General features: G+C 42.4%; 1 protein-coding gene across 3 annotated transcripts in view; it reads right to left on the bottom strand.

The window, feature by feature from the left end:
- The window catches only part of SLC26A7 (solute carrier family 26 member 7), an 80,803-nt gene that overhangs the window by 57,516 nt on the left and 6,024 nt on the right, over positions 1-17,263 (bottom strand). For 2 of the 3 annotated variants that reach the window (XM_082233653.1, XM_082233654.1), the window contains exons 2-3: positions 13,785-14,019; positions 2,639-2,749 (exon numbers count right to left, since the gene is read on the bottom strand). In XM_082233653.1, coding sequence (XP_082089779.1) covers positions 2,639-2,749; positions 13,785-13,977 — 304 coding nt within the window. In that variant the 5' untranslated portion in view covers positions 13,978-14,019. Of the gene's footprint in view, positions 1-2,638; positions 2,750-11,748; positions 11,837-13,784; positions 14,020-17,263 lie in introns of those variants that run through there. The other variant, XM_082233655.1, reaches the window with a different exon arrangement.

Here is a 17,263-nt window from a genome sequence, read left to right as displayed (position 1 = left end):
TTCCTGCACATTCAAAGCATTTAGCCTTAGATACTGGAGGAAATCTAGCTATCCTGGCTAACAGACATTGATGCTGTTGTCAGTAAGCTCTTGTTATTTTTAAAGCACTGTCACAATTGAAAAGAACATTTGGTGTCAAGGTAGATGGAGTGAATCAAGTGCTTGAGGTGAGGCAGTAGAATGCGCACTGACGCCATCCTGACTAAAACCCGGCCAGGAATTGCTTAGTATGAGAGTTGGGCTCCAGCGTCCTTTGTAAGGGATGAATGATTTGGATGATATAGTGCAGCTGCCTAGAAGAATGGCAAAATGTCTGGTGCAGGATTGCCCTTTCTTGCTTAACTATTCTTCTGTTGTACATAATATGGATTTATATGTTTACCGTATTTTTCGCTCTATAACACGCACCTGACCATAACACGCACGTAATTTTTAGAGGAGGAAAACAAGAAAAAAAATATTCTAAACAAAACAGTGGATGTATGATTTTTGTGGTTCATGCTGTGGCCACAGACATGTGATCTGATGGTGAGTTTGGGGTGACCCAGTGCAAAAATCCTGAGGATCCATGTGGATCCGTGCTTTGTAACCACGTTTTAAGTGGGGAGGGAAGGAAAAGCACTCAAGGGATAAGGAGCACGCGTGGGGTGGGTGGAGAAGCAGCTTTTCTGCGAGCTGAGCAGGGAGGGAAAGAGCACTGTTGCTTTAAAGGTATACTTAAGGTATTTGCCCTGTGCCTGGGGTTTTTTCCATTTAACAGTTTGCAGCCTTTTTCTTCGCTCCTTGTTTTGAGGCAGAATAGATTTGAGCAAGTGAGGAGGACTTGGATTGCAGGGGATTTGCCATTAGCTGTGTAAAAGCTCTCCTCCTTGCAGCCTTCTACTTTGTTTGTACAGGTGGCTACTGGTATCAGGTTCAGTTTGAGTGATAAGCAGCCACCAGCAGCAATAGAATGGAGCACAAAAAAGCAGTAGGGGCACTAGGACCCAGACAATGCTCAAATCTATCCTGCCTGAAAACAGCTGAGAAGCGGGGGGATAGCCTTTTCTTTTACTTCCTGGTTTTCACTGCGCTTGTGGCTCAGAGCTCCAGGTTGGTTTTGGTTTTTTTTTGCTGCTGGTTGCTTAAACTTTATCCTTCCTGATCCAAGCCCTCCTGTCCCTCTGCAGCCTCATTGCTCCATTTAGAGAGCGCTGGGACCTTTGCTAGCTGAGGCTGCAGCAGCTGTTACCAGCTACTTTAAAAGCGCCTGCTGGCTTTGAACTGCCTGGCTTCTCCCGGCTTGCTATGGCTCCCGTCTGTCCCTCCTCGCGTGTAAGCGGCTGCTGCCCGCTTTGCTGGCATGGCTCTTCTTCCCTCCCTCCTCCTCAGCTCCTCCCCCTCCTCTTGGCTGTAAAGCAAGCAAAGCTAGAGCCGTGCAAAGCCCTGCAAGCGGCTCCGCTTTGCTTGACTGACGGCAGCCATGGCTCCGGTCGAGTGCATTCGCTCCGTAACACGCACAGGCATTTTCCCTTACTTTCTAGGAGCAAAAAACTGCGTGTTATGGAGCGAAAATTACGGTACATCCATACATAAAAGACCATTATGTGTATGTGTGTGAGAGAGAGAGCCGGGCAGGGGACACACACCGGGGGGGGGGGGGAGAGATTATCTTGATATGAGTCAGCCAAACGATAACAACAATCTCTTCTGGTTTCAAAGCAAGCGAACACTGTGCAGCTCTTGTTTTTTGTTTCTGGAAATAAGCAAATAAACTGTCTTTGGCTGAGCTCTCCCAGGTGAAAGTTTCATCTTAGAGCAAATTTTATAGAGCATTATATATAATGGTATAATGTATTTATTTTGTTTATTTTTGAAACTTAAGAGCCAGCACTTCATCAAAAGACCCCAGGGCAGATTATAGCAATGAAGCAATAAAACAAACAAGAGAATACAAACAAAACAATACAACACAGTTAACTAAAACTACACCATCCATTCAAAGGCCAAAGGCCAAACCTTAGCATCCAATGGCCTTCTGAAAGACACAGACCTTTAGCAGGCACCAGCCAGATCTCGAAGTGGAGAGTCCTTATGGAGATAGTGTTGGTGCAATATTAATGATGCAGATACAGTTCCAGATTGATCTTCATCATGCTTCCCCCACCCCCAAATAGTTTTATTACACAGGAAAAAAATGTAGTTGTAAAAGAAATGCACCAAAAAAATACAAAATTCATTTCTGGAGGGTGATTTCTATCTCCTCCAAGCTGCGAGAGTTCAGAATAGTCCAACTACTGAAGTCCACAAAACTATTGCCGAATTTGAGTGTCACAGAGAGCACAACCCATCAAGCGTTGCTGTTACCCAAATTCCATTTACTTCCACGGAACTTACATGGGGTTCCTACAAATGAATGGAGTCCGAAAAGTTGCAAAGCTTTGGGCATTGATCCTCGGGGACTCTTTGATTTTCAGAGAAGCCAAATGGAAGCTAATTCTGCATTCTGCCCTTCCATGGAAGAACAGCTTGTTTAATTTTTATTCATCGCACACTGCGAGCTATACAAAACACTAACCTCGAAGGCAACATTAAGAGAGTCAGCCAACAGACCTGTTAAGTTCTCGGAACTGGTCCTCGAGGATCCAGAAGCACTTACCTGTGGCAACGTGGCGTCCCATTCCAAATATGGCATAAATAATAACAGGGAAGAGAGATCCGTATAAGCCAAACACAGGATGCACTGAAGAGAGAACAGCAAAGGCAAGCCCTGTAGAGAGGGTAGATGGGAATTAGGAAATAAATCAGGTTATGTTCTGAAGGATTTGTAAAAAGGGATTAGAAAGGTTAATGGAGCTATCAGTGGCTATTAGCCATGATAACAACATTCTACCTATGCCTCTGAATACCAGTTTCTGGAAATCATGAGCAGGAAAAATACTGTTGTGCTCAGGACCGGCTTGTGGCCTTCTTACAGGTATCCGGTTGGCCACTGCGGCAACAGAATGCTGGAGTAAGTGGGCCATTAGCCTGTGATCCATCAGGCTCTTCTTATGTTCTTAATATCAATCTGTAATCAGAATCTCATTCTTTGACCATTTTTAGAGGTGGGGTAGCAAGATACATAAGAACACAGGAAGCTGCCCTATGCTGAGTCAAGCTACTTGCCCTCCTGGCCCACTGATTTCTAATCATACCAAGATAGGCTATGCCCATGTTCCCAGGATGATGAATCTATGAAGCACATTTTGTTACACTGTAGTTTGTATAAACAGGTTAGACAGCACCTAATCAATTCAACATTAGCAGAGCTCCCTGGAATGGCTGACTCTTCTCATATCAAGGGTCTCCCTGAGGATAAGATTGATACCATTACATTGCCAAAATTCAGTAGGTACAAGCTAAAGCTCCTCTGTTGGCTAGCAATATATAATATTGTACCGTGTACTTTTGGTCTATGGACCGCAGTAAAGCTGTGTGTGTGCTTTCTAATCTAACAAGAATCAGCTCTGCAATGGAGGACTTTCCCATCTTCTTCAACCTGATCATTTTATAGATGGAGATGCCAGAGATTGAACCAGCAACCATCTGCACACAAAGCAGACTCTCTACCGCTGAGCCACAGTCCCTTCCCTATGGGAATTCTATCTTAGCCACTGTACTAGGAGGAAGTCTCTGGTTTGAATCCTTCATCATCACAACTGCCAGTTAGTGACCAAAGAGCTGTCCAAACAATAAAAGCTTTTGCCTGCTGGTGAAAGGAAAGCAGAGGGGCGGCCCGCCTAGTCTCCCATGGGAGTAAGTTCCAGAACTTGGGGGTAGCCACCAAGGAGGTAATCTCACAGGTCCTCCTTGCCAAACATTTCCTTAAGAGTGGTGAGACTGAGAGAAGGTCCTTCCCTGAAGATCTCAAAACCTAGGCGGGTTCAAATAGGAAGATACAGTCCTTCTAAATGGGTGTACTGAATTTAAAATTTAGTTAACTACTCAGTCTATTCCAGCTGCAGAATCTGGAAGTCTCCGATATTTCACATCACCAGCTACCTGGTTCTTTTTTAAACAAACAAACAAATCTAGAGATGGCAAAGCAAAAGCCTGGGACCTTCTGCATGCAGTGCATGTGTGCTATCACTTAGCTGCTGTTTCTCCCATAGAGAATTTTCAGATTGTTCCTACTGGACAGACCTACAAATCTCAAAAACACAGGGCTTATTCACACCTGACTTTTAAATAGGATCAAGAGGAACATAAGATAATTTTCTTGCCACAATCTTTCCTAAAGTCAATATGACATGAGGGAAAACAAGTAAATCATTAACAAGAAGTAACAGCCTACACATTAAGGTCACAATCCAGCCAAAGCTAAAAACTTTGAAATCCCATTGGTTTCCATTGGTGAGATGCAAAAATGCGCTCATCTTGAAATAAATGGGACTTGAAAATGCATTACTTTGGCTGGATCATGCATTCTACCATTAATGTCCATAGTGCTTTACAGAGTAATAATGAACCCTGAGCTGTAACATGAGCTCTGAGTGGAAGAGCAGAGCTCTATTAAGGTGCTAACTATTCTTTAGTGTGAAGACCAAAGTCAAGTTAATCATTTTGCCAGAGTTAGAATGCATGAGTGGACAAATTACATAATATGGCAAACGTATGCGATGGGGGGGGGGGGAGAAAAGGTGGTGATGGAAAACAGATTAGATTGGGCAGTCTTTGTAAACTTTCTGTACCTAAAGCTAAGTTTCAGTGTTCTTTGGTGTCTAGCCACAAAAACCTGCCATAGTCTAGTGAGATAAAGATGCATGATCAAAGTGATTACTTTTAAATGTATTTTTTAAATGTATGAATTATAGCCCTCCAAACTCACTACAAAAGTCAAGGCATTTGAGCACTGAATGAAGTATGAAAAGATTAATCCTCGGTTCTTGCCTCTTTGTCTCATTAGCACCTATGTGGCCTAGGACCCACGTACCTACGGGACCGCCTCTCCTGGTATGCCCCACGGAAGACCTTAAGGTCCACAAATGACAACATTTTGGAGGTCCCAGGTCGCAAGGTGGTTAGATTGGTCTCAACTAGGGCCAGGTCCTTTTCAGTGCTGGCCCCGACTTGGTGGAACGCTCTGTCACAAGAGACTAGGGCCCTGTAGGACTTGACATCTTTCCACAGGGCCTGCAAGACAGAGCTGTTCTGCCTGGCCTTTGGTTTTGGACTCAGAGTGACCCTTATGTTTCCACCCCACCCCCTTATGGTTTTGATCTATGGGCTACTTTTAAAATGAGGCTGCATTTTAAACTGCATTTTAACCTATATTTTAAATTGGGGTTTTTTCCCTATTATGTTTTTATTGTAATTCTACCAGTATTGTTGTTGTTGTTGTTATCACTGTCCATCAAGCCATTCTCTCGAGTAGTTTTGTTTAAGAGCCCTTGTTGAGACTTGATTTATATTTATTACACACCTCCCACCCCTTTTCAGTGGAACCAGAAATGGGTCACCAAATGGCATATAATATTCTAAATGTGGACCTATCAGAGTTATATAATAGCATCATAGTTGGCAGCCTCAGGATGTTTCAGGTGAATGAAGCCTTATGTAAAGCACCTGCAAAGTCTAGGCAAGAATGTAGTCAGAGAGCATTGTGTCCAGTCACAGGAAGAATTTTTATTCTTGGCTCCGTCCAACGATCCCATAACACCAGGCACGATCATTGCTAAGCATGAAGGACTACATAGTTAGCCTTCTTACCTGCGCGTGTTTTTACTCTGTGTGTGAGAATTTGTACTTAAAGCAGGAAATCCTACTCAAAGTCAAGCTGATTTTTTTTTTTTACCTTTTTAAATAAACAACTTCTTTTATTTAACAATAAGAACATTGTTGTTCTTAAAGATGAACAATGTGGCATGGCAGTTCAAGTGCTCAATGAGAGCTGAGAGACCCAAGTTTGAATCCCCTCTCAGCCACAAAGAACTCAATGAATGACCATTGAGGCAGATTAGTCACTATGTCTCAGCCTAATCTACCTCACAGGGCTGTTGTTATGAGGGTCAAATGTAGAGGAGAGGGATCATACATAGCACTTAGAAATCCTTGAAGGAAAGACAGGTTATAAATGAAATGAATGAATGAAATGGGAGTGCTTATAATAAATTGGCATGCACAAAGAAAAGGGAAGATAACTTTAGCAGTTTTGGTATCTGGCCACAAAATCACTGACCCAAACATCCATTTTGTAACTGGTGCAGAATTCAGCAGCCAGATTGCTGACCAGTGCAGGATGGTCCGAACGTACAAAACCAATTCTGGCATGAAGGTACTAGCTACAAATTAGTTTCCAGGCTCAGTTCAAAGTACTGGCTTTGATCTATAGAGAATACTTCAGGGACCACTTCTTCTCACATAAACCGATGTGGAGCCAGCAATCATCATCTTGACCTTCTTATTGAGCCCCCTCCATGGAGGTTCAAAGGGTGGCAACATGAGAACAATCCTTTTCAGTGATTCAAACTGGGTTGAAGAACACACTTAGGCTGCAATCCTATACACATATTTACCTATGAGAAAGTCCAACTGAACTCACCTGGGGGTAATTCATTCTTGGTAGGCATGCATAGGATTATGCTGTTAAGCATATAAATATAACCAATTTCAGAGAAATGTAAGCATTCTGGGTGACGTACCATGGGACAAAGAAGCCAGCATATTTAACAGGAGTGCTTGCATCTACCAAGAATGTTCCTCTGCATCTTTTGAGTTTAACTGATGCCCTTAGCCTTCTGGAGTTTCAGAAGTTGCTGGATGGAAGACTCATTGAGACACATGATCCGTCTTTCTGGTTTTTAAGTACAAGTTTCAATCATGTACACCAGCAGCCTAAGAAAGACTGCCAATTTTTAGGTTTTTTGCCAGCTCATGAAGTCTTAAGTTTCTTGGCTTTCTGAGAAACCCACAAGCCAAGTACAAAATTTAGAACTACCTTAGGTAATGCATGGGCTTTGTCCCACAACCCATGGCTCTAATCCTTTGCAAGCTAGCTTTGTTTTAAGAGCAATGATCCCTCTTGTTCTTCTGTTTAATTATAACTGCACAGTTCAAGTTAAAGGGCCATTTTTATGTGAGGCAAATGAGTTAGTAAAAACTACATAAATCGTCAGCCTCATGGGAAACCAAGGATTAAAAGCAACTTCTCTACCTGGCACTTGTGGCCAAAGTCTTGGAGACGGTGGTAGTGATATAAGTAGAATAAAACTTGGGAAGCGTGGGACACTATAAAATCTCTGTCCTCAAGCCAGAACATCTGGCTAGATCCTTGGAGAAATTTGAGCTATTAATTTGTAATTAATTAATAAGCCTGTAATCGCAGATTGATCGGTGATGCCGAGGCAAAGGATATGAATCTTTTGAAGGATGTGCAACCATATAAGCAAAAGAGATGTCTCCCTTTGCCAAATAGGATTAAAATCATGAAATGAGTCCTTCCAATGTATATTCAAAGCTATTTCAGGACACTGAGCTGCCTAGCAGTTCTTCTTCATCCATTCTCTCGTAGTTCCATGGCCAGTGGTGAGACCTTCTCAACGCCATCCAGGCTATTAAGAGCTAGCCATACTGTCTGAGCTCCTTGGTTTTCCTTCTCTGACTCTAAGGACCAGCCATTAGAACCTAATAGAGACTTATCATATTTCCAAGCGCTCTAATCCAGCAATGGACTCACTAGATTCCTCACATGTTTCCTTCCACTGCTAGGAATCTTTGCTCACTACTTTCCCTCTCTACTTTCATTTGACCTTCCATCTTCCTTTTATCTTATTCCCCCATCCCCTGAGCAAATTTATCCAATTATTCAACCACAGCAGTGGTAAAGCCCCCCACTCTATTCCAATAAACCCTCATCCAGAAACAAACTGGTGCTACAAAGACCAGGCCATGCAAAAGCATAGAAGGTCTCAAATGCTGCTAAGAGGTCCAGGGAAAGCAATGGGATTAAATTTCCCCTGTCTGCCCCACTGAGCTATAAAAGCTGTTTCCATAATATAACCAGGCCTGAAAACAGATTAATATGGGTCTACATGATCCATTTCATCCAAATGGAAGGTCCACATAGCTATCATGAGTAAATAGCCTATGGTGGATTTATCTTCCATGAATCTGTCTAATCCGTTTTTTAAAAAAAAGCTATCTAAGCTAATATATGTCAGGTAACAGAGCTCTGTTCTCTTCAGGGAATACAAAAAGAAAACACGCATCAGTGTTGCATCATCCATCAGTTCAAATACAAACAACAGATTAGTCTTGCAATTATTATTCCTCTTACAGTGCTTATGAAACCAATTGAGGGATGGATTTCTATGTTTCTTAAAATAAAGTTTAGGGCACTGGAGTAGGGGGATTGAAATGGATGAGAAATTGTGTTAGGAAAAAGTCTCTCCAGATCCAATCTAAGCATGCACTAAATAAATATGACAATCCTTTGAGAATTGCACCATTTCAGATGTTCACGTACGACCCCAATGAAGCAGGAATGAGGGTGGGTAATGGCTAATAAATTTAAATTCAATACAGGTAAGGTGTCACTTATTCATCCACATCAGTGATTGAATCCCCCCACATTCTGACCAATCCCTCAAGTGGTTCTGCCACAGCTGGACCCATAAATGCACTACCATGTGATCACTTTAACCATGTGGCTCTCTGAATTGGTTCTAAATTCAATGAACCCTTTTGTACAGGCAAGGCGTACGAGTAGATTGAGAGGCATGAGCCATATGAGCATCAGAAAGAGTAGGGGTGGGGAACCTTTTCAGTCCAAGGACCACATTTGTTTCTGGTCCATCTTCCAAGGGCCATGGGCCAGTCATGGGCCAGAGCAAGGGGCCAGAGCAACAAATGTAAATTCTGCCTTTGTACAGTAGACTAGTTTCTTGACATGGACTGGTTGGATGCAGAGGAAAGTTGGAAGGAACCGGCTGGGGAACCCCCAAGAGAAGAAGGCTCAGAGCCCAGGGAGTGGTGGTGGGATGACAATGAGTGGTGAGAGGCAGAACAGGGAAGAGGAGGTGTCAGAAGCTGAAGGGGTAACAGGGATCAATGAGCTGTGAGAGTCTGGGGCAGAGAGAAGTCTGGAAACAGAGGCTGAAGCTGAAGCTGAAGCTGAAGCAGAGGAGGAGAGAGGCCAAGAGGCAGAGATGAGTCAGGTTGGTGAAGAGTCAAAGGTGTCTCCCCCTCCTGCTGTGACAAGCTCCCCTCCTCTCTGTTCTTCCAGGAGCAGGAAGGGCTTGAAAGGGGTGGGGGAGGGATTGGTGACATGCAGACGCAGTCTCTGATTGCTTGGGGGGAAGCCCCAGAGAGGAGGGGACTTAGGCAGCTGTGAGGAGGCGGATACCATTATTATTATTGTTGTTGTTGTTGTTGTTGTTGTTAACATTAACTACTTATACCCCACACATTTCACTGGGGACAAGGCCAACCAGTGATGAGTTGCTCTGTTCATTAGGCTTGACACTCCTGTGTGGATCAGGTTTTTGCTAATAAAGAGTTAATTCCAACTTGAACAGTGCAATGTACTGCTTGCTCACTTCTGACATTTCTACATCCTCACACTCCTCTCTATTCTCCATTCAGACAAGCAAGAGGCATTAGCAGGGCTCAAGAACATATTCTAGCCACGCAAAAATATCTGGGGTGTGAAACAGAACCTGTGAAGGGTGTGAGCTGGAGAAATTTCCAAAGGCCAGAGTGAGAGCCTGGAGGACTGCATTTGACCCCTGGCCTGAGGTTTCACACCTCCGAGCTGGATTGTAAACCTCCTGCCTTCAAAGTTTATATGGCAGACTATGGTACTCTTAGCTCTGACCCATCTGAATAGTTAGGAAGCAAAAGGATTAGCCTACCAATAGCGCCCATTACTACAATCTTAAACATTGAACTCTCTGCCATCCTTTTATATTAGCAGCACAAGCATCAAAAAGGATAGAGAGTGCACTATTGGCTATATGCTGACACAAAGCCAGAAGAGATAGGAAGCGGTTGTCTGTAGCCAGTGGAGGAGATGTTTAGGTGCCATGATTGGTGAAGATAGCTGCTTTGGAGTATAAGAGGATTTTGGAGGACAAGCAGTGGTACGTGGACTTAATGGCACTTCCACATGGCAGTTTTGGTGCTGCTCAAACATTATATTTTTTTGCCATTTTCACACAATGCCATCCTCATCAAAATGATATCCTACAACATCTCCTCATTGAATCCAGACCATTTTCATAGGTTTTGCTTTCTTATCAGATTTTCCGCGTAAATCATGGTTAAATAGGAAAATAACACAGGGCAGTGTTTTGATGAAGACAACATTCTATGGATGCTGAGCAAAACTTGCATGCAAAACAGTGCAGAGTCCATAATAAACTGCAGGATGGAAGCACTCTAAATGATAGGGGACTTAGAATTGCAAGGAGGTCTTAAGGTCTGGGTGGAAACTGGTGATTTTGAGCAGCAGCAGTGTTGATGAAAGTTTTTTTGCACATTGGGATTGAATGGTAACGAGTGTACTTAGTAATCAACTACTGATCCTTTTATTGCCTCCCACACCCCAAATCAAATACTGAAAACTGAGTGTAGCCCTTGGACATCTTCTGAATGAAGAGTTTAGACTCCAGTTTGACTCCCCTTCTTTGTGTGTGTCTGCTATGGGATTAACATCCATGCTATCTGTTTCTGTCCCCCTTCTCAATTTTTTGTATCAAATCTCTCATTAGCATTTAGATATTGCACAAGTTTTTAAAGAACAAAATCATCCTGGGCCAGGGCAGAATGAACAGTACAGCTTGACAGAATGGCATCTGAACATTCCTTAAAGGTAATGATCCGAAGTCAAAAGGTAGAAGGAAACGCTTGGGCAAAACCTGTTTGGTTAACAGAATAATTCCATGGCTCAGACAGCCATTTATGCTGTGGATTCAAGCAAATATCAAAGCAGATGTAGGCTGCAGATACCAAAGAGTGTTTCCTTCTCAGAGAACAGTTACCAATGGAATAAGTTGCCTAGGGAATTGTAGAATCTCCTTTAAATGGAAGCTTAATTGGAATCTGCTTTATATTAAAGCCTCGCCCTCTTGTATGATCCTCATGATTTCCTGAGGTTCCTTTCTACATCATGATGATATCATTGGAAGCTCCTAGCCACATAGGAAAAGCTAGAATTGGGTACCCCAATGCTATGTTATCCTGTAAACTACAACAACATGGGATTTTGCTACATGACCTAGGGCTTCTGACATTCCGATTGGCACAGGAACCAGCCACACTGCAATTGCCCCCATGCCACAAGCAGAAGTGGCGCCAAGAATAGACTGGGTGAGAATGAATATATATAAATATATAGATACGCGCGCACACACACACACACACTCCCATCCTCCTTGACCACTGGCCATGCTGGCTGAGGCTGATGACAGTTGGAGTCCAACAACGTCCTGAGCTAGAGAATGCTGCTGTACTAAGTTTATAGAAGACTAAATGAAATACCATGCTGACAACCATTAGCTTAGGCAGCTTTAAAAGAAGTTAGCCAAATTCAATGAGATCTATCAGTACCATTAGCATAAGGTTACCAGACCTCCCCGTTTCCCGGGGATAGTCCCCAGACTTACAAATCAGTCCACATACAAAATCAATTGAAGTTGAAAAGTGTCCCTGGGTTCATTGAAAAAAATCTGGTAACCTTACATTAGCAATAACAGCCAGGAAGAATCACTATGCTCCAAAATAGAATACCTTTGCATTCACAGGTGCTGAGATTCAAAGACTAGAGAATGCCGTTACCTTCATCCCCTGCTTGTAAACTCTTCATGAGCATCTGATGGCCTCTGGTGGAAAGAGAATAATGCACAGGACAGACCTTCGGTATAATCTAGTAGGTTTTTCTTATGTTCTTATATTTGTTTTATTAATATAATCAAGGCCATAGCTTCATGGCAGAGCACCTATTTTACACGCAGAAGATCTCTGGCATCTCCACTATATTAGATACGATGGACAGGATGGCAGGTGATGGGGGAAAGTCCTCTGCCTGAGTCCTTAGGGAGCCACTGCTGACGGGAAAATATTGGGCTCATTGGATCAATGGTCTCACCTGATGTAAAGGCAGCTTCTTATGTAATGGAAATGGTAGTTTTCTTTAGCATCACCTGTGTATTCTAAGCTGTAGCCAATAAAGTCCGAGAACTCTTTTGTGGAAATCCAAAAAAGAAGGCTGGAGAAAAGTACTACCTACTCTTGCCTGCCTCTTAATTCAGTATTTTGGTTGGCTTCAAACATACCATTGTTAGCTGTGTTTTAATTGCAATTGTTGTCTATGAGTGTACCAGTGAAACAAGATCCTTTACAGTACTACAGTATTAAGGTCTTTAAAGTTAAATCATGCCAGCACAGATGTTCCTAATTACTCCAAAAGCATAAATACTTACACAAACCGGTTGGTTCCAGCTGCAGAATAATTCAATTAAAGGAGCACTTATAATTTTCAATGCATGAATGAGGACTAAGGCTAGCTGTTAGGGAATCTGTAAAAGAACAGCTATCACAAAATGTTTGCCTCTGAATGATCTTTCAGCTGTTTTCACAATACACTGAATGGGGAATTTCTCTGAAATGTCATATATAACATGACAGAAACCTTAATTTCTCCAAAAACTATTTAAGTAATTTTGTACTTTTCACATCTGTTTCCCCCCCCCCCGCCCCAGGGATCAGCCAGGGGGAGATTTCTTTGCACCTATGGCAACCAAACTAAATTGGAGCTCCCCCCTGATTTTTATTACAGCTTTCAATGGCAATTTACAGTACATCTCAGAAGACAAACATGCCTGCAAAAGGCCACAATTTTGGCTACTGTGATAAACTTGTAACAAACTATTTTATGTGCTAAACTCTTGTGGCTTGTTGGCTGTTGGTGTCAAGGAAGTAACAGGTAACACTAGGGGGTAATGCTAATGTTTGTCTGTCTCTTCACTGTTTCTCTCATATGAGCAGGGGAAGAGAAAGATGCTACTTTCAAGGTGAATTGCTAGATTTTCATAGAATAATTATAATAATACTTAGCATTTACGTATCAGTTTATGGCATTCAAAATACTTCACAACCATTATCTTGGTAAGCAGTAATCCTCACAAGAACCCTGTAAGGTAGGTCAGTATAAGTGTGTTGTTCTCATTGCAAACATTGTGCAATAAAGCACAGCAACAACCAACAAAGGAAGGTAAAAGCAGATACGATTAGTAAAGGGTTAATGCTACAATCCTACTACACATCCCACTGAACAGAGTGGGATGTACATCTGCATCAGCATGCATAGATCTGTACTGTGAATTTCACTTCATAATTAAAGGGTTCTGCTGTGAGTAGCAGTAAACCTCTCTGCACAGGTATAATTATTTTTTAAAGGAGACAAGCAAGAATCGCTCTTATATATGCCGTCGGATGGCACCCAATTGATATGCCGTATGTACATGCACACACAAATGCTGCCAAACATATATTACTATTGTTGTGTGCTTGCATGTTAAAGGCGAGAAATGCCCATTTATTTCAGCAAGGTTAAGGCACATTTAATCTGCGAGCAAGCCCCCTTGAACACAGCGGAATTTACTTCCACGTAAACACACGCAGGCTTCTGCTGTTAAGTTACACCGAATGGGTCAAGGATAAGGAAAGGGGATGGGGAAAATGAGTTCTGGTAGGAGACAAGCACAGGCTTGAGCAGTTCAACCTGTACGCTAAACAGCTATCGGAGCCCGTTTCCAGCACAGTACCTTGAGTCACCTGCTGAACAGCCAGCATCATCCCAGAAATTGTGTCAGGAAGCAGGTCTGCTTTCCAGTTGTAGTTTGGCGCCCACTCCAGAACAGGGAGCCTCCTTACACACCACAGTTTGAAGTCTTCGTAGCGAAGTGCATGGATCTTTCTCCAGATGGCATTTTTCCTTTTTCGCTTGGCCCCTGCCATGTTGTGTTCCCACTACCCCTTTCCTTCACAATGTTCCTTCTTCTGTAGCAGAAGAAAATAATAATAATAGAAAAGGGGGGGAGAAAACACTGCCTCTGTTGAACTGCACCCAGTTGGTATGAAATTCGCTTATTCTTCTGTCAGGTTATACTTTCAGATCTGTGAAAGAAACACCCGTTCTTTTATCTCCCTCCCCTCCTTTCTTCCAGTGTCAGAACCTTGCTGAGTATGTTTTGCTTTCAACCATGCAAACTATCTAAAAGGTAGTTCATGTTCAGCACAATATTTTTTCTGCCCTAGCCAGAGATGCGGTCTAGCCTTATGACAGTTTATGGTTCTCTTTGCAGTCGTTCTCCTCCTTATATTCAGTGTAGTGCTTGTACGTTTGGCCTGGGTCCAGCATTAAAATGAGGTAGTGCTGGGCGTTTGTTCGATGTGGGTTGGGCTATGCTAATGAAAGCAGGAAGTGCCCAGGCAGAGAGGAGTCTCCTTGCCAACCATTTAAAAAAAGAGAGAGAAGCAGCAATTTGTCTTTTTTTGCGAGGGAAACACTACACAGAACTTCTCTCCCTCCCTTCCTTTCTAGCCAGAGGAAAAACTCATCAGTGCATTAAAAAGTTGCTCCGAATCTCTGGTGCTGGCAAACATGCTCAGTGAATTTAGCTAGACCTCTTGCAACATGACACTTTAATTAAAACATTCTCTTTGGAACAGCAGCTTGTGGATTAGACTGCCCACACGTCTTGGCACAGTTGATACCAGCCGAAAACAAACAGGGAGACCTTTTCAGGTAAGCTGGCAAGCTTACCAATTGGCTATGCGCAACCTCCCTGATTTAGCCTGTTCCTTCCCCTTTAAGAAGGGTTTTGATATGCAGAAATGATCAGGTGAAGCTTTTTATAGCCAGTATGGTTTACATTTTGTGACTAGGAGCTAAATGTGATCCTCACCTGCAATTGCTGCAGATTAAATTGCTGTTAAAGGAATAGCTAGGGAGGCTGCTTCAGAAACTGGCCATCATGGGAACATTGGCCAGTGCCGTCTATTTGGCCCCAGTACTGCCTATGGCTGGCAGTGGCTCTCCAGGTCTCAGACAAAATACCTGCTATGAACCTCTTTAATGCAGATGCCAAGGACTGAACCTGGGACCTTCTGCAGTCAAAGCACGTGCTCTGCCACTCAGCTATGCATGCCTTCTAAGGGCTTCTACACACATTACATTTCTGAGGTGTGACACATAGGATTTTTACGATAGACGCATAGAAACATAATGTGTGGATGTGGCAAAGTGGTAATGTGAACACACAAGCATCACACAAACACAGTCTTCAGAGCACCATGCTGACTGCCTTCTTCTCCCTCTTCAATGTACCACAGGCAGCAAACCCTGTATGCTGCTGTGTAATGTAAGCTCCCAGTGTGCTGTGTAAAACAAAAGTTGCAGAGCATCCTCAAAGAACCAAGGTGCTGACCAGGTGTGCTTGCCCTCCAACTGGAAACATGGGCAGTGCATGCCCCATTTCCCCAGTAAGTTCATAAGCCTGGTATGAGTTACAGGGAGATTGAAAAAAACCCAATGAGACTGTTCTCATCACAATGGAAAAATTGGGATCTACATGCCACCATAATGTAGCTAATTGCAGCACTGCAGTAGATGGTATGGTGGTTTATCTAGTTCTGATAAGTACAGCTAGATATCTATTCAATTCCTAATATGCAGTTTGTGCTCACCATCCACATTTTACAGCTGTTTAATCTGCTCTCTCCTATTGCTGCTGTTGGCAGTTTATACAGCTAATATGCTCTCTATGGAGACTAGTCTCTAAATATTTGTAATGCCTAGTGATTTCTTATTGTTCCTGTACTCATATTTCTTTTTCCAGGTGCTCAGATGCTACCCTACTGAATATATGACTCTGTTATAAATGCCTAGGTATTTAAATATCACACATTTTATAATGGCATCAAAGAAACGGGGAAATAATGCATTTTTTCTGTTATAAGTATATATTCTGCATTTATGAGTCATGGAAACCATTAGGCAACAAGGTGCTAGTCAAGTAATCCACAGTGCATATAAAGCATTATGAATTCCCCCCCCCCGCCTCAGCCCCAGAGGGTAATGAGTAACATTCAGGCTAATCTCCACTGCATAACAGAGCCATTCATCTCTTTGTAACATGGGGTTTCTAATTTTGAAACCCGAACATCAACTTATGCACTGCAACAAGAAAAAGGCTTCAATGAAGGGAGAGAGATGCCCACTAGAGAGATGGATCCCACCGCTTCATCCGCCATATACAATTTTTATTGGCTATTCACAATTAAGGATATATACCAGTGGTATACACAGACCCTATGCATTAAAAAACAACAACAACAATTTGTGTCTGCATCACTTTGTGCTTTCTCTCCACTTTGAACTGTGTTTCGAGTTCTGAGCCACTCTGTATAAAGCAAAGCACTGTGTTTCCCCACTAAGTATAATGCAAAATCTAAAAATGGCTATGGTTTTTTTTTTTCCCTTTTGGCCAAAGTGGATGAAATTTACAGGCACAGGAAACACTCCAGAGTGGATTGAGGCTGCCAAATTGCAGATAAATAGGTCCGGGGGCTTTTTGTTGTGGAGGTAATTTCCTCCATTATATCTTAATACAGGGTATCACTTTCTTAGTTTAGGATAATTAAGAGGTGGCTGAATGGTGGTGTGTATTCTTTATAGTACTTTTAAAAAAAAATTGAAGCCTTTTTTCTGGTGGTTGTTTGAGTCCTCAAATAGGTCTTTATAGGTCTCAGATATCATAATGCTGTTATACAAATTATGGTGTGACCACATTTGAATGCTGTGTACCGTTCTGGTCACGTCACCTTAAAAGGGATATTGTAAAACTGGGTGAGGTTGCAGCATATGGGGATTTTGAGTCTAGAAAAAAGGCATAATCTAACTTGATAGATTATGAATGGCAGGGAGAAAGTAGATAAAGGTTTTTCTCCTCTCTCGTAACACTAGGACTGATGGACATCCAATGAAGCTGAATACTGGAAGATTCAGTATAGATTTTTTTAAAGAAGTATTTCTACACAGCACATAAAGTATGGAACTCTCTTCCACAGGAGGCAGCGATGGCCAACAACAAATCACTGCTGGGAAAACCATAACTTTAACTATATGGACCTTGGTTCTATTCAGACTGAACATTTGTAAAAGGCTCAAGCACTGAGCAATCAAAGGATCAGAAATCATGTGTGAAATGGTTTGAATCCCCAGCATAACTAAAAGCATATA

Source organism: Podarcis vaucheri (genome assembly GCF_965113315.1).
Source record: "Podarcis vaucheri genome assembly, chromosome: 8".
NCBI lineage: Eukaryota > Metazoa > Chordata > Lepidosauria > Squamata > Lacertidae > Podarcis > Podarcis vaucheri.
The sequence above is the reverse complement of the archived record's forward strand: the minus strand, read 5'-3'. Positions and strand labels throughout refer to the sequence as shown.